This window comes from Fringilla coelebs, assembly GCF_963513975.1.
Source record: "Fringilla coelebs genome assembly, chromosome: 3".
Classification (NCBI taxonomy): domain Eukaryota; kingdom Metazoa; phylum Chordata; class Aves; order Passeriformes; family Fringillidae; genus Fringilla; species Fringilla coelebs.
In genome coordinates this window covers 49,221,851-49,243,315 of record NC_140030.1, presented here as the reverse complement: position 1 = coordinate 49,243,315, position 21,465 = coordinate 49,221,851, and the positions used below count along the sequence as shown (strand labels likewise).

General features: G+C 39.2%; 1 protein-coding gene across 1 annotated transcript in view; it reads left to right on the top strand.

The window, feature by feature from the left end:
- ROS1 (ROS proto-oncogene 1, receptor tyrosine kinase) overlaps nucleotides 1–21,465 on the top strand; it is a gene marked incomplete at both ends in the record, with an annotated part of 67,628 nt that overhangs the window by 29,793 nt on the left and 16,370 nt on the right. The window contains 18 exons of the mRNA XM_084201944.1: nucleotides 269–471; nucleotides 952–1,163; nucleotides 1,564–1,850; nucleotides 2,764–2,940; nucleotides 4,523–4,740; nucleotides 5,162–5,303; nucleotides 9,289–9,521; nucleotides 10,340–10,516; nucleotides 11,528–11,702; nucleotides 12,175–12,292; nucleotides 14,236–14,423; nucleotides 15,056–15,148; nucleotides 15,502–15,637; nucleotides 16,047–16,209; nucleotides 16,479–16,543; nucleotides 19,241–19,370; nucleotides 20,174–20,271; nucleotides 20,902–21,105. Of these exons, the coding sequence (XP_084058070.1) occupies nucleotides 269–471; nucleotides 952–1,163; nucleotides 1,564–1,850; nucleotides 2,764–2,940; nucleotides 4,523–4,740; nucleotides 5,162–5,303; nucleotides 9,289–9,521; nucleotides 10,340–10,516; nucleotides 11,528–11,702; nucleotides 12,175–12,292; nucleotides 14,236–14,423; nucleotides 15,056–15,148; nucleotides 15,502–15,637; nucleotides 16,047–16,209; nucleotides 16,479–16,543; nucleotides 19,241–19,370; nucleotides 20,174–20,271; nucleotides 20,902–21,105 (3,019 nt within the window). The remainder of the gene's footprint in view (nucleotides 1–268; nucleotides 472–951; nucleotides 1,164–1,563; nucleotides 1,851–2,763; nucleotides 2,941–4,522; nucleotides 4,741–5,161; nucleotides 5,304–9,288; nucleotides 9,522–10,339; nucleotides 10,517–11,527; nucleotides 11,703–12,174; nucleotides 12,293–14,235; nucleotides 14,424–15,055; nucleotides 15,149–15,501; nucleotides 15,638–16,046; nucleotides 16,210–16,478; nucleotides 16,544–19,240; nucleotides 19,371–20,173; nucleotides 20,272–20,901; nucleotides 21,106–21,465) is intronic.

Genomic DNA, 21,465 nt, shown 5'->3' with positions numbered 1-21,465 from the left:
TTAAAGACAATTAAATGAACAAGTCTGTTTTACTGTGCTTAAATTTGTTAGGTAATTATGCACAATGCCACTGAAAATATCTTAGTAGTTTGACTGTGATGACAAGAGGGCATCTCATGACTTTATTTATTTACTGTTGCAAATACACTAAGTTCAGACCCATCATTTATTTGTATCTTGTACTTGCTTTCCTTATGAATGACTGTGTTTATCTAGGATGGGATTTTTTTGTTAATTTTTTTAAAGTGCTGTGCCCTTTTCCTTCCAGATCTTTTCCCTATCCCAACTCTAATAACTATTTCTGCCAACAAGTTGTTTCTTACTGACATAGACAGTGGCCATACCATCTGGGAACTTTCAGCCAAGACTAATGTAAAGGACATCTGTTATACTGCTAATGATGACAAAGCATACCACATCACTGAAGATTCCCTTTTTATTCTCAACATGCAGAATGCTTCAATGTTTCAGGTACTCCTTTGGTCCCTCCCTTACTTGAGAGAGTCTAGGAAAATTATTATTATGTTACCATTATTGCCATTATTTTATGGCCAACTGTGATTTTGAAAATGTAAAAATGACTAGAGTATGCCATTGTTAAAGTTGTCCTATTAATCATAAATGGTTTACTGACATCTGCTTTCTTGATATTTTTATTAGACATCCAATTTAAAATTCATACTAGTAAATACAAGAAATTTGTATTTTGTATCACATTTCATTTAATTTTATTTAATTTACATCATTTCAATTTCAAGAATATGAAAGTAACAACTGATGCTTGTTAAACAATAGTTTTGATTTGCCTAAAAATATTGCCAATCCATGCTGCATCTTTGTATTTTGACTTCTGCTTCCCAAGCAGACATTTTTCTTTCAGAAACAAATCAGTTTTCATAATGTCTTAACATCAGGTTGAAAAATTCTCTCCTTTTAAATATTTTTCTTAAGTTTTTCAAAGATGCGCATCTTCACAATGTCAAAGCCATCACAGTTGACTGGATTGCAAGGCATCTCTTTCTTGTCCTGAAAACACCACAGAATGAAACTCAAATATTTTTTATTGATCTTGAGCTCAAGAAAAAATCTCTACAAGCCTTGAACAAGCAGCTCAGCAAAAGTAATTCAACTGTATCATCTCTGTTGTCATATCCTTTCTTAAGGTAAGGAACATACTAATAATAACTTTTTAAAAAGCAAATTTTAGACATGATTTTCACTAAAACGTGAACTGTTAAGGACCAAAAAGGACTTTTTATAGTGGATGAGTTTTGGCATTATGTAAATCTCAGAAATTTTTGAATGTAGTGCCACTTTAGTACTGCTAGTTGAGCTAGGACATACCTAATTTCAAAAAGATGTTTATATTTGTGTAACAATTTTAAATTATGCTTAAATACTGATAGGTACTGCTGTATATGTAATGCAAATGAAAGCACAGATAAAAATTTTTTTACAGTAACCATTTTATCCAGAATAGCAGCTATTGTGTCAGACTAGGATTGCCTTTAGATTGTTCAGGCTGAAGTTTTCCTACTGAAAGCGGTGCATTTTCTTTGCTAGCCGCTTATACTGGCTGGAAGAGTTTGATAATGGCAGCCACGTGTTTTATTATGACATTCTGAACAACACCGTGCACCGCATCTTGGGACACGGACTGGTAGAAAAACAGATGAGGAACTGCTGCACCTGTAACGTCACAGAGGCAGAGCTGGGAAGACCTATGAGTATAGATCTGTCTGACTCCAAAAATCCCCAGCTGCTTTTCATCAGAGGAAGAGATGAAATATGGGCCTCAGATGTGGATGGTTGCCACTGCTGGAGAACTATCAAAATACCAAATATTCAAGGTCTGAGTGTCTTTTATTTTTCTAGGTAGTTTGTGATTCTTGCTGTCTCTTACTTCAAACAACATTCATTTCAGAAAATAGCATTCATGAAGCACTTTGTTTATAGAACTGATTCATCCATAGTCAATATGGGCAAAATGTTTGCATTCTGTGTTTCCAGTTGTATACCCGGTTCATACAAACTAGAAGAGCTGTGTGAAGATGTTTACTGATGCAAGTGTGTATTCTAGTAAGATGTAAAAGAAATGCTACGGCCTCAATAGATTTCACTTAGAATATTAACACATTCTTTTGCTAGGGTTTTGTATTAGCCGTACCTACTGCAGTTTATCTCAATGAAAAGATACAATAACAACTTATGCCTGAAAATGGCAGTGCAGACTTCATCATGTGGGGAAGGTACTTCACGCAGGTAGATCATTTGTTTTGTATGACAAACTGTCCATGTTTCACTTCTTGTGATAATAACACTTACTCTTGGTTGCTCAGTTCTCAGCTCAGTTCTGGAGGCGTGCTGGTAAAGCTGCTCTCTTACCAGAGGAGCTGTCTTAGCTGTTCCTGAGAGATGGCAGATCATGGCGGTCTTCGTCTTGGAAAAAAGAGCAAAGTTTCTTTAGACAGCTCTTGCTTTCGTGTTTCATTTCTTGTGTTTGTCAATTGAATAGCAGTTCTCATAATTATGGGTAATTGAACACCTTCAAATCGACACCTGTAAACTGGAATAGCAGTTTCTCAGCTTCATGAGACCTGCTGGGAAATATCAGAAATCTCTTGTCAAGGGGAGGTCATTCAGGACACTGTATGGCCAAGATGGCTATATTGACTGACTGTGAATGCAAGCACCCTTCTGCTCTTGTAAAATCATCTGCTCGTGGTTGACTATAAAACTTATTTATGCAATGTTTTCCTACAGATAATAAAATTGGCAGCTTGAGTGCAGATAAGAAATTTATATACTGGACTGCTGAAACAAAGGAATACACTGAAATTTGGCTAGCAGATAAAGAAAGCAGAAGACACTTTCTTCACAAGAGAGCAAACCACACGCTGAAAATCTTAGCTTACAGTTCAGCAGCACAATCATATCCAGGTAGAGGGGATTTGGTTGTTTTGTGAATGTTTGTGAACCAGTTCCTATCAGAGCATGTATTTAAGTTGCAGATGTGTATTTATGTACAGTATGCTTCATGGATTCCGGTACCTTCCACAGAGAAACAATTTGCACATCTAAAAAAGAATGAATGTAAGGACTGGCCTTGTGTTGGATACAGTGGAAGGTCATGATGACGCATACTTCACCTGTTTGTTAATGCCAAACTTCACTTAGAACTCCTAATATTTTAAACAAACCATTGTAGAATCATAATGAAATAAATAAAACATTAATTTTAATAGAAAATTAGGATCCGTGGTGCCTATAGTGATTATCTTTGTAAATGCAGAGTTTTTGAACAGCTACTAGCATGATGAATATATTCAAAATAATTATTGAACTCCAATTTTTCATTAAAAACCTGGATAATATACAAATGAACAATTTAACAAGATGAACTTCTTTGGAATAAAAAAATATTACACATTCTTTTGAGTAGCTGGTACAGTCATGCCTGCCTGTGGCTGCTCTGACCAGTGCTCAGGCTATTCTTGCCAACACTCTGGGCATGTTTGTTCTCATGAGATCTGTGTGGGCTTGGCTTTGATGTAGGAGCCTGGTTTGGCCCTGGTACAGAATGTGCCAATCCCTATCCTCAGGGACAGAGTTTCCTGCAAGAGCCCCAGGCTTGGCTGGTGCAGAAAGGGAAGAACCAAATTTCAGTCCAAACGGATTATTCCTATCCAGAGATCCCCACGGAGATTTTCTAATTTACATTGACAGCTGCAAATACATTTGGAAGAATATGCATGAACCTGACTTAGGTAGCAATGGCAGGGTTGCTCACTTAGGGAGAAAAGATCTTAACTATGAGGTCAGTTGTTGTGGCCTAAGGGCAAGAATTGGTCCTTGTACCTTCTTCCCTGTGCACATGCCTAAATTTGTTCCTACTTAGTAGGAAGTTCATTTAATACATTTTCATTTTGTTTTTGATAGTACATCAAGTGATGAGGAATTTTCTTTGGTTACTTTTCAGTAACTGTCAGTGTACTTTTCTATTGTTTTCTCCCTCCAGACTCCTTTTCTATCTCCCAAATTTGTCTCTCATTATCTGTTGTTACATTACACATGGAAAGCTGTTTGGAGGAAAAAGCAGATAACATTTAATTGCTAGAGAAAGGCAATGTCTGCAGAGTGTATCTGTCCCATTAACAGGCAAGTTTGGGCTCATCAATACGTGCTGCCCTGACAACTTAGCAACTACAATTTGCTACATCTTCTACAAAGATGTAGCAAATTGTACACACTACATCTTTTATTTCAATAAGAACCTAAATTCTTTGTTGAAATTGTATCTTGTCAAAGATAAATAAGAGTTTCTCTGAGAGCGCTCTTTTTGTGTCCATGAAAGTAATCAAATAAAGTACTTTCAGGTGGAATTTTCTTTTGTTTCTCTTTGTGAGAGCAGAAGAAATACTTTGTAGTTGTGCTTTCTCATATGAATGGTGGTAGAATCCCATGCAAGTTTGGATTGGTCCGGCCATAATTGTAATTTTTAATCTTTTAATGTCTTTCCTAGATAAAAGATGCCTGATTCTCTTGCCAGACACTGAGAAACCTACCATCCTTGCTACGACTAACACCAGTTTTACATTGAGCTTGCCACCTGTCACACCACAGCAGCGCTGCCCTGGCATATCCCAGCCTACGCCGACCTACCTGGTGTTTTCCAGACAAATTACAAACAACTGCAGGAACTCAAGGCAATGTTTGTCTGCTCCACAGCAAAAAACATTGGTATGGCTGCTTCACACAGAAATGCATGTGATACCATCTATAAACAGGGAATGTGATGTCACTTCCAGTGATTTTATGAATCATTCTGTAGCTTTCTGTCAGCAAGTTTTTCCATTTCTACATCCCAGCTGTAATTGTCCTTTCTCTATGGTATTTGGTGAGTGGTAGATTCCTTAGTTTTTCCTTTGTGCAAGAGCTCCCCTACTTTCTGCCTTGTTTTTTGGTATGTGCTTTCTTTTCTGTAGGGACCCATTATCAAAACTGTGATTCTAACATTCTTTTTTAAAACACTAAAGTGTGTTACAATGCAGAAACACTACTGTATTACTTTTTAACCACACGTTTAATTGACAGATGGTTGGCTTGACATATGGCCCTCTTTTCTAAGAATGCATATTTATTATCTGATTTTGACTTACAGGAATATCAGGGTCCTATTGCTGTCTTAGAGGACCTACAGCCATTTTCGAGTTATGCCATTCAAGTTGCAGTGAAAAACTACTATTCAGATGAGGAAGTGCTGCCTGTGGGAGAAGGCACAGTTGGTACAACTCTGTATGGAGGTTTGTTTCATATTTTATCCTGAATTTGGACAGAGTTCTCATCTCAGAGGAAGATGTATGCAAGTTTGGATTGTAAATCTGAAAGTGGACAAATAGTTTGCTTAAAATATAAACTAGGTGATTTTTGCAAGGCTTTGGCAAGAAGACTTGATGAATTTGAAAAATTCATTCAATATATTTGTATATATTCTTTAATGCTTTGGCTTATTTGCTTCCTGAGGAAAGATAAATTATGGTTAAAAATGGCAAAATAGTTGCAGCTTCTGCCTTGGACCACATGTTTAAGTAAGTTGTATTTGAATGTATATGTAGTTATATATTGTTTAAATATCTGTGTTATGTATTCATACAGCATTAAGATTTTTTCCCTTGGCTTGATGTCACTCCCATGTTTGCTGTTTCTGAGGGTAATGCAGATTTGGTTTGTTGTGAACCAGGCTGAAAAGGCAACACTTCATTTTTACTTTTGGCCTGAATGAAAACAGCTCAAATGCAGTTGATTTTAAGAATTTTGATGCGCCCTTTCAGTCCTTACTCCTTGAGAATACTACAGTCTGAGCAGGATGCCTCCTGTGCTTGTAAATACTTCAGTTAGGGCAGGAAGATGCTTCTACTTATTCCCTGCTTCACTCTACCTGTTTGCAGCTGTGTGGCAGCTGCTGTGCCAGTTTCCTTGAAGCTCTTGACGTTTTCCAGAAAGAGAAGGATCGTGTAAAAGGTGAATGTTCTGCTTTTGCACGTGTTGCAGCCCAGCCCAATAGAACTGCCTTGATCAGCACTTTTTCTTGCTTTGCATGTGCAATTTTGTACAAGCACACTTGTCTTTATGAGGAGCTGCCTTTGTACTCCTCTTCAGATAACTTTCTCTGTGCTTCTGCTGAAGTCTCTTGCTGAAAACATGGAAAGCCATTACGAGGGGTAGCTCTCCCCCATGGTGTACATAGGGCTTGCTCTTCTCTTGTGTCAGTTTTGCTCTGTTGTGCCTGGTGTCACCAGCCAGTGTCAGCTTGATCCACATAAACTCTTCCCCTGCAAAGCCATCAGACCCCTCTCTTAATTCCTAAGTCAGAGAGTCAGAATTATAGCCAAGTCTACACAACAGCATATCTGTGTTTTGCTGAAAGACCACGGAGGTGGTACCTAGGGATACTTGGTGTTGAACTCACTGGGATGTGGGAATGCTGTGGCCCTCATCTTCATTAGTTTTCTTGCCTGGGTCTTGTCCTGCAGAGTTGGAGCAGTTCTTTTTTTGAGAGAGGGTAACAGAGTGAAACTGAGAGGCATGGCAGCCTCTGGCCCCCGGGCACTGGCTCCCTCAGCCTGGCTGCATCAGGGCTGGCTGTGGCTGGCACAGAGCTGCGCAAGCTGCACAGCTATGCATGTGAATATTGCTGTGACATGCAGTGGGGAGCCACAGCAGGACTCCTAAGGTTTTCCTTTACCTCTTTTTACCTCTCTGTGGATTTTGGCTGCTTCAGAAGTTGATGGAATAACTGGAATCAAAGTACAGACAACCTCCACTGCATTTTTCTTACTTTCCTCAATGTCTCTTTCCCCTAGAAATCAACGGTGCCCAAGAAAACATTTTATCCAGAATACTTGGCAACAAGTACATGCCAGGAGTCCTGATTTTCCTTTTTCTTTCCTTAGGGATGCACTCTTAAAAGATTTCTTTAAGTGCTCTTTCATAGAATAATCAGCCTTTCTTTTTGCCACCATTGTCCAGAGGAGAGCATCACCTGTGAGCCACCAGTGGCTTCTCTTATGCACAAATCATTCCCTGTTTTTTTTTCTGGGAGCAGTCACATTTTTCCCTTTAAAAACCCTCTGTTTAAGGTGAGCTTCTTTTGATCTTTCAAATGGAAGTGAAACGAGAGGTGCAGGCATATTACCACCCTTCTCATGGAATCCAGACATTCTATACTTTTGAGAGTTCTCTAGTTCAACTAGTTCAGCTGGGTATTTTTCTCTTAACAGTCTGATCCCTCAGCATCTGCAACATCAAGCAAATAGGCTTGATCCACCTTTGTGGATCTCTGAATACTGTGAGCTGGTCTCTTCTACCATGCCTGCAGTGAGAGGACTGGAGGCAATGGCCTTTATCTGAGATGGGAGATTCAGACTAGATATCAGAAAAAATGTTTACGCTGTTCAGGTGGTCAGGCTCTGGAATAGGTTCCCCAGGGAGGTGGTGGAGTCACCATCCCTGGAGGTGTTTAAGAGGCAGCTGGTGTTGGGTGATGTGGTTTAGTGGTTTAGGAGTTACAGTGGTAGTTCTGGTTGACAGTTGGGCTTAATAATCTGAAAGGTCTCTTCCAAACTTGATGATTCAACCTTCCTATGGAGTCTATGGAGGAAAACAAAAAAAACCAAACAAAAAAACCCCAAATACCCAACAATTCCAGCCTTCTATCAGTAGATTTCAATTCTTTGCATGGGATTCCACATCTGCAGTATAAAATTTGTGTGATACTTTGATTGAATAGCATTAAATACTATTGGGATGTGGAAAGAATTGACACAATTATTTTTTGTATGGTAAACTGTGCTGCAGCAATGTACATCCTTTCAGTGATGAAACATAGAGTATAAAATGGGAGACTGGATTGCTCCACTCAAACGGAATTTTTTAGTCTCATGTTAAAATGAAACATGAAACTCAGAACAGGCTTCTCTAGTTGGGACAAAATGAAAAATCTGGATGAAAGTCAAGTCTTAGACAAAATGCAAAGGAAACCAACAAAAAACCCTGACCCCACCTCTGCCTACAAACCCTGAGTATTTTGAATAGATATTTGTATCAGCATTCAGAGCTTTTCAAATTTGTTGAAAAACTTCCAGCCAGCTGTAAATAGAAGGTATATGTGTCCCGATACTTATGTTCTCAATTTCATGAATGTAACTGCCAGTTTAAATTGTAATCAGATGCTGCTAGAGCCTCTTGAAGTGTGTGCACTATTTAACACCTCTGAAGCTGTGTGAATTCCCTCAATGCCTTTTTCTCAATTCTCTAATGAAGTGAAAGAAGCTTGGAATAATTTGTGCTTTCCATCAAATAGCAAGGTAGAGGGAATGAAAAAAAGAGGAAGACAATGCATTGCTCTTGCCACAGAGTGTCACTCTTACTCCACTTATATTTTAGCTAGACAAATAAGAAATTTGTCCTTTCCTAGTCTAGTTTCTGTATATTTCATTAAATAATCTGTAGTCTTGCTACTAGGATTTGAATTAAAACGTGGACTCATCATTTTGATATGTTGGGAACATAAATAGTGTAATGACTCATTAACTTTTTTTACCTCTCTGGACAGCTCAATAGGAAATAAATATTTTTTTATACAGAGTAGGGACATGCCATATACCATTACAAAGTCTGTGATCTTAAAGCTTCAAAGGAAGGGTTGATTTTTCCAGAACAATTAGTGAGTAACCAGCTGGTATGGACATCTGACCAGCAACCCAATTTCTTCCTCACACAGCTCAGCCAGACTCTATTTCTGAGAAAAATTTTAGATGATGGGAAATAATGCTTAGTTTTGGATTTTCTTCCCTCATAAGTTTCTGTTAAAGAAAAGACTTGCCAATTGGAATAGTGCAAAGGTTTGGGGTTTTTTTGTGTGTATATTCAAGTAAGTACCATATTAAACTCACATCTGAGACCCTGATTAGGAAACTAAGAGGGAGCAGAAATTCAGTGATATGACTATAAATGTTGAGATATAGGACAGCCACTGTTTTTCTGTTGTTCAGTTTTTTGGGGTTTTTGTCTGTTTGCATATTAGATAGCCAAGAAGATACTAAAAGTCCCTCAAAATATTTTGAACTTATCTGCAGCTGACTGACTATACCAGAATATGAGTTTTACATGTGTAGAGTTTCAGTCCTGTGAATGAATCATATTAATACACTTACATCCTTCTTTCTTTTCCTTGGTGACATTTCTTAACTACTCTAAAAGGGAGATTATTTTTTCTTTCTGTTTCAGTACCAGAGGCAGTTAACACTATTAAAACATTAGTTTTGTCTGACACCACCATCAACATATCCTGGAGTGAACCTCTGAAGCCAAATGGACCTCTTGAATCCATCCGCTACCAGATCTCTGTCAATTTGTTGCCTCCTGTCCCAGCGACACCGTTGCGAAAAAGTGAATTTTCAAATGGGATTCTTGCCTGGTCTGTCAGTAAGCTCCAGCCTGGAACAAATAATTCATTCAAGGTATAATTGCAAGTAGTTCTACTGGTTTGTTCTACCTTCAAATCTTTAGATTTCTCTTCTGCAAAGTAGACAAATAAAAGTATGCAACCTGGATTCATAAGAATAAAATGTGCTGCTTCTCCCTTTACAGATGAAGGCTTAAAAAAATAGTAAATCTGGACAGCAGGTCTATGATCAGAGTGACATCTTCAAAAGTAACCAAGTAAATGTGTTGTCTGCAGAATGTGCACTGGGTATCACAAATAGAGTGATTTACACAGTTGGGAGAACATTCACATGATGGCAGGAGGGGATCTGTAGATCCTAATTTGATTTGGGGCTTTTGTAAATGATTTGGATAATATAATGGGAAATATGTATACACACACATACCTAAATACCTGTATGTGTGTATGCAAGTATGCACACCTAACAGGTCATATTTGCCTGTGGCTTAGTGAAAAGCAATGTGCTAAGGCACTTCTTGACTTTGTGTTTCTGTGGTTCTAAAACATTGCCTAATATGTGATAAGACATCTGCATGGCTGTGGAAGAGTGTGTGGCATTTAATAAAGATCAAGAAAGAGAAGGGACTTGGTAGAAATCTGAGATGAGAAACTAAGAACAGTCTCTGAGGAAGGGTGCTCCTGGACATGAACTTTAGCCTGAAGGTATATAACCTTGCAGCTATGAGGGGCAAGATCTTTCTACACCTTAATCTCTGTTGCCTGAATACTGTCTTGTTTGACACGTTGGTCTTCCAAACACTTGGTGCTGCTAAAGCAAAGCTGCCTTTCCAACTGCTCTGGTATTGTACAGTTCATCCATTGTCTTACTAGGTTCTTGCTTTTCATCCTGATGAGAACTGGTTTTCTGAAAGTGTCCCTGTCATTGCACAAACATTTGAGACTCCAGCTGCACCTATCAACATAGTCCCCAGAAACACCAGTTTCCAGCTAGAATGGAGAGCTCCTCTGCACATCAGTGAAACTAGCTTCTGGTTTGAGCTGCATAAGGTAAAAATACCTCTAAGTTTTGGGGTGGGTTTTTTTTCAGAGCAGAGAAAATTTAACCTACTCTGCTCTGGTTAGCAGGACAGGGTGGGTGGCAGGATGTACATGAAGAGTCTCAGTGGATAATTTGGGCATGGTGATGTCAGTCTTAGCTGCTCAGCAGGGGCAGGATGGAGTCAGCATTTGCCAGGAACAAGGAGGAGTGCAGCTGTAGCATTTAGTGCTCCATAGTGCCAAAGGACATCCTGGATGACCTCACCAGAATTCCTTCTGAGTCTCCTGTTTCAGCAGTCCTATCCCTGTTTCCTCACTGCCCTGTCTCAACTGGGTTTGCAGTTGCAAGTCCTATGTCTGCCCTGCACAAGAAAAAGAAGAAAAGGGTTTTCAACAATAAATATTAACTACAACCTAGTATCTGGATTTATTTTCCTGTGATAGAGGTTAGGAGAAAATGTTGGAGAGAAGACCAGGTCCAAGGAGTAAGGAGTAAGCACTGCAGTGAGAGCAGCATGCATGGAAACTTCAGACTTCAACACCTGAACCACTGGACGCAGAAAAATTCATGTCCTAAACTGGATGATGCAGATTGTTTACTATAGAGAATCAGATTCAATAGACCTACACGAAACATTTCCCTGCCCTAAAATAAATGTCACATCTCAATTCCACTAACCCACCACCTCCTTTCAATTGCATCACGGCAAGCTGAACTCATGGCCATGATGATCCAGAAATATAAGGGGAAGGCTCCTTTCGGCTATGCAAAGCAGGCACTTAATCTGTTGCTCTTTGTTACTGCCAAGACTTTTAGGTCTCCTGAAAACAAAGAAGAAAATTAGGGTTTGTGTCCTTGGTCTCTGAGAGGACAAAGTCCCATGGTTGAAAGGGCACCTGCGTCATATTTCCACTATTATAGTAAGAGGTGGCAAAATAGTTAATCTACCCAGGAATAGAACTGTGACACACTTTCAGCAGAGCAAGAAAGTTGACTATAATGATATTTTATTTCTCTAGTGGCCAACAAAAAGTGACTGGTTTTCTCCTGCGAACACTACATGCACAGGAAATCTTGTTTACAAATGCAACCTCACAGGAACTCTTCCTTGGACCAGCTACTTTGTAAGAGTAACAGTAGTTTATGTCACAGGAGCGAAAAGCACTTCCTCTTCCACAAGCTTTAAAACTACAGGTAAGCACTTACAGCATAACAAGATTTTAAGACTCTTTGCAGGATGTGAACATTAAACATAATATTTTCAAAAATGTAGCAGGGAATTTTCTTATACTAAGATCCAATAGTTCTGTTTGTTTGAAAAATGAGTAACACAATACCATACCTTCAGAAGTAATAGAGGAAAGAAATGAGATTCATTTCTAAGTAGAGTAGAGGAAAGAGTGAGAGGAACTAAAATGAAATGCTTATAACACAAGTGAACTCATTACTGGTGAAAGGCTGCATGTGAGTAAAAATTTTGGAATTTACCCATCACAAAGAGAAGGCCAAGGATTCATTCTCTATGAGGATTATTAACATATATCCTCTTTCCTTTTGCATGTCTAAACATTCATGTGCACATCAGATTTTTCTCTGTGCCTGTTGGCCCTTTGTAATGCTACAAACACATTTTAAGGATTCTGTTTCTTCCTCTGTTTGGCTTAAGCTGGTGTTCCCAGTAAGCCAGGAGTTCCCAAAAGAGCAGAAGACTCCAAAAACTCTCTACAGTGGGAAAAGGCTGATGACAATGGAAGCAAACTGACATACTACATCTTAGAGAGCAGGTAAGCAATGCATGAGACACTCTTCCATAGGTAACAGCCCATAGCAAATCTGGGTGTGCAGGGCTTTTCAGGTTGGCTCTGATGGGAAGAATGAAATGTATATGATGCAAAAGGCCCTTCCCATTGGAATCTCTTTCTTAGATAAACCAGGTACCCATAATTTCCAGAAATTCTGGAAAACACAGAAGGAAAACAAACACTGACAACATTTTCAGAGCAATCCTGAAAAACAATATATATTTGGATCCATTTCAGTGAATCAGAAGATTTAGAGATAATTTCAAATCACAAATCTCAACTTACATGTAGTATGTCTTTTTGGCTAAAATATATGTATAAATATATCAGTGTTCAGAGGACTTAAAGAAGGTGTTGTAATATTGCCAGAAATAAAGTATCCCCACCCCCATGGGATGACTGTATAATTTTTAAAGTGCTCTGTCATCAAATACCAATTGGGCTATTGATGTCACACTAGAGTGCCAGCTCATTCTTATTCCTGCACTGGCATTGGAAGGGCTGATTGTGCAGGTTGGAGCATAGTGCTGTGGTCAGGGACTTTGAACTTCCAATTTTTTGACCATGACTCTGGAGAGATCTCTTTAAAGCAGTTAATGCAAAGTTTAATTAGTACATTATTTTAAAATTAGGAGAATCCATCTTCTGAAATATTCCAGTGATTGTTTGAAGTCATTACTGATGGAGGAAAGCAGTCTTCTAAACTCAGCCATTATTTCTTTCTCTGTGCTTATGAAAGCTAAGAACTGACAACACTCTGGAGCTGGAAATGTTTTACCTATATAAGTTTTCACCTAGACATATTTTCCTGTTGCTGTAAGCTTTCTACAGATCTGTGAGCATGCAGGAGCTGCATGCTCTGAGAAAACAATAATTTTGATATGCCAGGAGACAATCTGTACCTGACTTGCTGCAGATGGGTAAGGAAAGGTCGGTCCCTTGCTCTGTGCCAGGGCTGTGCATTAGCTGCTGTGCTCTCCAGACTCCAGCTTCTTATTCATCTCTGGAATCATAATGCTTCACTGAGGTGGTCTTTTAATGTAGTCAGCTTTTCTCTTGCAGTTTGAATGTACACAGGCTGATGGTTTTGACTGAATTTCACACCAGGTAGAAAAATGCTAGGTCAGTTGCATAGCATTCTAGAAAACGTTTGCCTAGCCCTTTTAAGCAACCTCTGGTTTTCATACAGCTCTAGTGGCAACATGTGCACACCAAGGGCATGGGTTTTCCCATGTCTTTCTGGTTAAGAAGTGTTTGGCCTTTTTTCCTCATTAAAGCATGTTGGGAGAATGAGTGACTTGCTCATGAACGTCATTTCACATGATGTATTACGGTGTTGTGTGACATGAAATGATATTTCAGATATGGCCTTTCAAGTTTAAGTCCGTGGTCTTCTTTTGGTTGGTGAATAATCAGCTCTGAATTTATTGTGAGCAATCAATCTCAGTCCTTTGGGGAAAGGAAGAAATACACCCAGCAGTCAGCAGATACTATGGGAAAGTGGCTAGCTAAAGAATGGTATCTTCACTGCCAATGACTTGTTTCCTATTTAGCTTGTGAAACCTGATGCACAAGAGACACTGAATTACTCTGGGTCTGGAAGGGCAAAAAGCTTTAGCACTGTAGAAAACTATTTTTTTTTTTGCCAGAAAGCTAAATTTGTGTTTTGGTTTTTTTGTGTCTGAGTGTTCTAGTATTTCATTTTCAATGCCAAGATAAAGATGCTTGGTTCCTAGCACAGCTGAAATGGTATGGCAGAATTTTCTTCTCCGTAGCCAGAATCCCATGACCAGATTGAGCTTTTATGCATGCAGAGAAATGCTGTGAAAACCATGAAAGTGAGGGAAAGAATGGGCTGGGGGTGAAGCAGTAAACTGCCCTTGTGGCATTAATGACATTCCTGTGTCGTGCTGTGCATGCTGCAGGAAACAGTCTGGCAACAGCAGCAATGTGAAGTCCACGTGGCAGGTGGTTTTCAATGGCTCCTGTGGCAGTATTTGCACATGGAAGGCCAAGAACTTGGAAGGAACGTTCCAGTTCAGAGCAGCAGCTGCAAATCTGCTGGGGCTTGGTGAATACAGTGACGTTAGCTTGGATATAATTTTGAGTGAAGGTATGTCTTGTGCTTCTGTGTTCTGTTAATCCTTTTTTTGTTATTCTAAATAGTCATACCAATTTAGGAACAGAGACTGGTTATTTTAATAACAATAATCCTGCAAAGATAAAGTAATGTATCTGATAGGTAATAAATGGTGATGTTTTTATGGTGACCCCAGCTGCTAGTGCTCATCCAGGCTCTTTTGCTCAGAACAGTGGTCCTGAAAAGTGCTTCTGCTCATTTATAGCGCTTTCTCTGTGGCTCTGCCACTCTGCTTTATGATGTGATTCTTGAAAAAAGACAAGCTCACACCCTGGGTAAAGATATCAGAATTACTTCTTGCCTTCAGCCAGAATGTTAGACTTACATTTTGTGTGTGCTTTTGGAAATCCCACCTTGAGCAGTCAAACAGTTCAGCATTTTCTATTTCTGCATACTCATCAGGTCACAGGAACAGCCCAAGTCTGGGGGGGAAGGATTAGTCTGACCAAATACGCATCCACATAGATCCTACAAGAGAACTTTGTGCAGTGGAAGACTTTTACATAGCAGGGAGCTGAAGGGTTTCCTCAGGTGTGCTCTGCTCCATGGGATTGACATTGCATGCATACACAGCAGTCAAACAAATTTCCTCTTCTCTTTAACAGATAATAGGATGTCCACGGGCACCATCACTGCCATTGCTTCTGTGGTTGGAGTTGTTGTGCTGTGTTTGGCTGTGGTCATGTTATTTGGTTTTGGTATGTGATTGATTTTTTTGTTTACCTTTGTCTTGCCAGGCTTCAGTGAGAGGCAGTTCACATGGTGGGAAATGATTGGCCTCCAGATTTAGGAAAATGCTCCTTCCCTAGGATGGGATCCCTAGGAGGAATTTGTATATTCTCATTCTTTGAGGCCCTAGAGATGGCTCATTATATTTTTGGTGTGAAGGACAGGATAGAAATTCACTCCATCCTCAGGCATTTCTTGCTGTTGTTTACCTGCAGGGAGAGCACAGGAGTACTTAAAGAACTCTAGTACTTGAGTATATCCTTATAAAAACTTGCCCTTACTTTCAGAGTGAAACACTTAATGATCTCCTTTTCTATTCCAGGATGGAAACAAAAATTGAAATCCAGAAAACCAGCCTTGCCTGGACAGATAGTGTTTATCAAGGAAGATAAAGAGCTAGCTCAACTCAGGGGGATGGCTGAGACAGTGGGACTAGCCAATGCCTGCTATGCCATACGGTATGTCCTCAGAGCAAATGGATTTTCAGGACAAAAACATCGAAGAGGTCTTCCCTGGACCAGTTTACACCAGGGCACTGATCCCTGAAACCTCAAGGTAGAGCTAAGAGCTGCATGTTTGCTGCAGGGCAGGTCTGCTCCAAAGGATGCCCTGCCATGCTGCCCTTCTGGCACACAGCCCAGCCTGGATCCCCCCCAGCCCATCCTTCATGTCACTCTGGCAAGAAACACAAGTGCACAGGGAAGGAAGAAGAGCTGGTGTTTTCCAGTAACTTCCAAAACACCCAGGCTTCACCTGATCTCCCTTGAATATTCCTGATGAGACAAATAGTACCAGCTTTGTTTGAATTTTGATAGAACTTCAGACATCCTTGGGTATGAACAAGTGACTAGTATTGTTGTTTTGTAGCACTCTTCCTTCTCAAGCAGAGATTGAGTCACTGCCAGCTTTCCCTCGGGACAAACTCAACTTACACAAATTGTTAGGAAGTGGAGCCTTTGGAGAGGTATATGAAGGGACTGCAGTAGATATCCTGGCAGATGGAAGTGGAGAATCCAAAGTAGCAGTCAAGGTAATCACAGTTGTGCATTTCTCTGGCAACAGAACGAGATGGGCAGAGAGATCTGTGTCAGAGGATTTATCTGAGAAATGGGTGTTGGGCTGATGTGGGTATTTCTTTGCAGTGTTTCTTGCAAATCTCTTAAAGCTCAGCCCTGTAATGATTTCTGGAAAATAATGTGTATTTAAGGCCCCATCTATGTCTGATTGTTTTACTTGAGCACCATGTAGTAACAGTGATGATGACCAAATGTTTCCACACTTCTGCTTTCTGTGGAGCAGACTTTGAAGAAGGGTGCGACAGACCACGAGAAGAGCGAATTCTTGAAGGAGGCACACTTAATGAGGTAGGGACAGCTTTGTCCCTGGGTACCCTTCAAAGCTGGTATCATCTGAGGGGGGTGGCTTTCCAGGGGAAGGAAAGCAGCACTTTCTTCTAAGGAGATTATTGTGGGTTTTTTTGGGGTTTTCTCAGGTTTCTGTCAAACAAGTAATCCACTACTGATGAATATCATGTAACTAAAGCTATAAATCTGATAAGCAAAATTTAAGCTATTGACTACAAGTTCAATATGCTCATATCATGGATTTATTTGGGATTGTGCTGGTGTATTGCTGTGTCTTTGCTCCCCTAAGCCAAGTTAGTTGCTAAAGGCAATGGTCAGAATTCAACTTATCCCATTTTATTGAAGGAAACAAATCAGAATAAACTGATGCCTTGAAGTCGTAATTTACAGTGGAAAATTTTTTTTTTAAATATGCCACTAGGGGCTGCCACATACCCCTTCTATTGAGGTAGTGTTAAATTATGCATCTGTCACCACTGCAAGAATTTCACATAACAAGCTTTGTGTTCCAGCTGGAAATCTTGTTTTCTAGAGTGTCCCCAGAAACAAGTTCAACTGAAGTTTTCAACTGGTAGTATAAGACTGAGAGTGTAGTTTAGTTTTCAGATGCACTTTTTCACTTCTTTGACTTTTATTTTATTCATGCAGAAGTAAAAGCAATTTTTAAAAAATGAAGGATTAACTCCTGTGCAGAAAATGTGGTGTTATTAAACTGGAAACTGATTTTCAGAGCATTCCAAATTTTTTTGTGGTTACATGCTTAAAAAATATAGCTTGCATTTTTTTTTCCTTTTATAACACACTGTAACTGAATGAGGTAAAAGGCTTGTTAAAATCAAAATTTGACCACGTCATTAAAGTGCAAATTAATGATGAAGAGTAAGAGTTGTGTGTAAACTCCTCATAATCCATCTTCAGTCTACCTAGCAGTCATAAGCACAGTTAAGGTGGTTTTTTCTGTGTAGTACGGAAATTATATTAACCCATAGTAAAAATTTCTGAGGCTCTCTCAATTCTTCTTGCAGATAATAACCCAAACCCAGAAATCCTGGAAGAGTATATAGTTGAAAAATTTTTGCATTTAAATGTAAGCATTGACATGGGCCCATATGTACACCAATACAAGGAATCAGAAATGAAGAGAGTAGAAAAGTTTAAGTATTATATAATCCCCATAGTCATTAAAAACACCAGCAGCAGCAATGACAAAACCTATTATTATTATTATTATTATTATTATTATTATTATTATTATTATTATTATTATTATTATTATTATTTCATTTTTAGTATTAAAATTATTTTATTTTATCTTGGAGGGTTTAAGGATTTCACTTGATGCTTATCTGTGAGGTCTCATAAATGAAACCAAGGGTAGAAAGGAGACATAAGTGCATCTGAGTGCTTGCAAACAGATAAGGTATATAAGATACAAGTTGCAAGATATGTAAGTGCAACTTGAATTTTGCTTGCCTTTTGGATGCTCATTAAAATTTGGCTTGTAATGTTATGCATGTTGGCTCAGTTAAGCCAGAACTATTTGTTCCTCTTTATTTCCATGCAGCAAAGGGAAAATTGAGTTGCTTCTATTTCAAAAAGTCATTTGATGTTGGTTATTGGTGAGTCATTAGTGTGCAAATACATGTAGGACATTCTTGTGTCTGTCCCATCCCTCGGGAAGTAAGGCATGACAGTTCAGTGGAGAAAGGTCTGCACTGGGTGCAGAAGAAAGTGCCAGGTGTTCCTTCCCCTCTTTTTGTTCCTGAAAGTGCCAAAGTTTGTCTGATTGAGAGGTATGGGCTGGGGGCCAGGGGGAACTGTCAAATTCTAAATTGCACTTTTTGCAAGAGTCTTTGCCCACACCTGAGATTAGGTGAATTGAAAGAGATTAGAAGGAAAATGTCCCTCTCTTGTTTGTTTACGCTGCTGCATTTGACAGCATTTTGGACACCATCAATTCTCCCAATAGAGTCAAGTTTCTCTGACTGCTTGTGCAAGCACTTTCATGCAGTGTGAGAGGGGAAAATTATTTTCTAACACAAGTGAAGTGATTCAAAAAACACAGGCACTGTCAGAGGCAGTAAACAGTCCTTTGCATTCTTTGAAGAATACTGGCAATACTGAGAGTACTGATTGCTCTGTGGTAATCCCTGTCTTAGACACACACACAAACAATTGCTAGTATACTTAGAAGTATTACTCAAATGTGTTTTGCTCCTCTTGCAAATGTACTGTGAAAAACTGTCTCCTGCTGAACTGTGAAAGTAATATATTACACCTTGTGCTTTCACTTTTGTGTATTTCTCTGAATCAGCAGTTCTACTGTGAATATAGTAGTAAAAATACTCTATCAAAATAATATAGATACCCTTAATGTACAGGTGATAAATCATTTTATTCCTAGAAGAAATTGCCATTTGGCTACTTTTCTTTGCTTCCTGGAAATACAATGAAGTGTGCTTTTTAATTGTGTGCATGCATTAGAGTGCCTGCCAAAGACAGTGTAAGCCTGGATGTCCCTGAACTCTCCCCATGACTGAGCAAATCCAGGCACTGAGAGCTACTGAATCATGTTCATAGAAGCAGGATTGTAAAGGCCAAACTGCTCATTCATTTCTTGCAAAAATAAACACTCTTTTAGCTATCAGCCAGCTGAATTTCTCATATGTCATCTTACACTTGTTTCCTTCTGTTTAGCAAATTTGATCATCCCCACATTCTGAAGTTACTTGGTGTGTGTCTGTTAAATGAACCTCAGTATCTTATACTGGAGCTGATGGAAGGAGGGGATCTACTTAGCTATTTACGAGGAGCCAGAAAGAAAAAGGTGAAGACCATGAGAATTGTATTTTTAACCTGTAACTGCCCACAGTTTCTCAGTTTTTCCCTTTCTAAAAGTTTATGCTGATGTTCAGCTGTTTCTGTACTTGCAAGGTCTGACCTGGCTTTTCCTTAACACCCTGGGACCTCAGTGTTCAGTGCTGACCTTGCAATCAGTGATGCTGTGAAGAAGATTGAATGTCATTAGATCACTGACCAAAACTGTGGTTTCAGTCATGAGATGTCTGCTGATTTCTCACTGTGAAAATCATAAACTGTCCTTTTGAAAGGGGTAATAAATAACAGTGGTCATGTATGTGGTTTGTTAGGAATCATAGAGGGGCTTTTTTTTGTCTTTGAATAACAACAGTATCCTTAATGTGAGAAGCATAGTCCAAGCATATAAGAATATACTGTCCCCGTGCCTGTGTCCTCAAATTCTTTAGAAGGAAAGAAAAGAATAAAGAATAAACAATTTCAAGTAAATTTTTCTCCAGTTAGTGTGCAGATTTGGAATATGCATGGCATGATGTGTGGTCAAAATGAAATTTTATAGCATTATAGCAATTGCATAGTTCATTTACATAATCAGATCAAATCCGCAGTCAGTGTTGAATTTTACTGAAATGCCCATACACGTTTTACTAGAAAAATGTATTACACTGATTAATACAGCTATATGTTTCAAATGGGGAAATACATTTCAAATGGGGAAATACATTTCAGTGAGGAAATCTTCCATGGGGAGTTTGTCTTTCTGAGTTGGTAAAGCTGGAAGAAACCGCTAACTTCTGTCTTTGTTTCTTGTAGCTCCAGAGCTCTTTACTGAGTGTCACTGACCTCTTGGATATATGTTTGGATGTTTGCAAAGGCTGTGTCTATTTAGAGAAAATGCATTTTATACACAGGTACAGAACATATTTCCTTAGTCCTCCCAAGTTTACCCACAGTATTGGGACTCATTATCTTACCCAGGAAAAAATGTCTAGAAAGATGTCACAATGTAACACGACAGGAGAGAGTACTGCAGTAAAATCTAGCACTATGCTTTCTGCTAAATATCACTCACAGTTCTCTCCCAAAACGGTGTGCTACTCTAAGATCTGAACCAAGGACTTACTGCACCCTAGGCAACAATCATACCCTGTGCAAGAGAGAGAAGGACAAGTGGAAGATCCATGTAGTGTCTTTGTCGGCCTAGGGGGTAGCTTTAGAGGACACAGAGACAGACTTTTCTCAGAGAGGTACAGGGAAAGGTACAGGAAGAGATGAGAAGCAACAGGCACAAATTACAGCAAAGGAAATTAGATAATAATTAGATGTTGTTCACAACATCCCAGAGCAATCACTGAAACAGATTGTCCAAAAGGGCTGCGTCATCTCCAGTCTTGAGGATATGCCAAACTTCACTGGGTGAGGCCCTAAATCACTCGATCCAGCCTTGGGGCTGGCACTGCTCTGAAAAGAATGTTGAGACAGATGACTTACAGACCTGAGTTTTTCTAACTCCATCCTCTTTTCTTTATCTTTCAAATCAGGGACTTGGCCGCTCGCAACTGCCTTGTGTCTGAGAAGGAATACGGGCGTTCATCCCGGATAGTAAAGATAGGAGATTTTGGACTTGCCAGAGATGTCTATAAAAATGATTACTACAGAAAAAGAGGAGAAGGTCTACTCCCTGTCAGATGGATGGCTCCTGAAAGCCTTATTGATGGTGTCTTTACAAGTCGCTCTGATGTCTGGTGAGTTAGAGCAGCCACAAAACCGTGGCAATAACCGAACTAAATTCTGCAGCAAGAAAACATTGGTTTAAAAGGAGGAATTACAGGGTTGTATGTTGTCATCTCTAATAATTTTTAGGCTCATGAAGACTTCCTCCTAAGTAAAATTTTAAGAATCTAATGAAATATTTGACACCAATACATCATGGATGTATTTCTTTATGCTTTAAGATCTTTGGATTTTGGCTGGCAGGAACTAGTGTCACTCAAATAATTTTACAGTTGTACCAGGCCCACAATGTGGTTTTTGCTTGATTGGGCAGTGAATTGTCTGCCTGCATGCTGTTCCATTTTGTTTTCCATTAGGTTTATTGATATTTC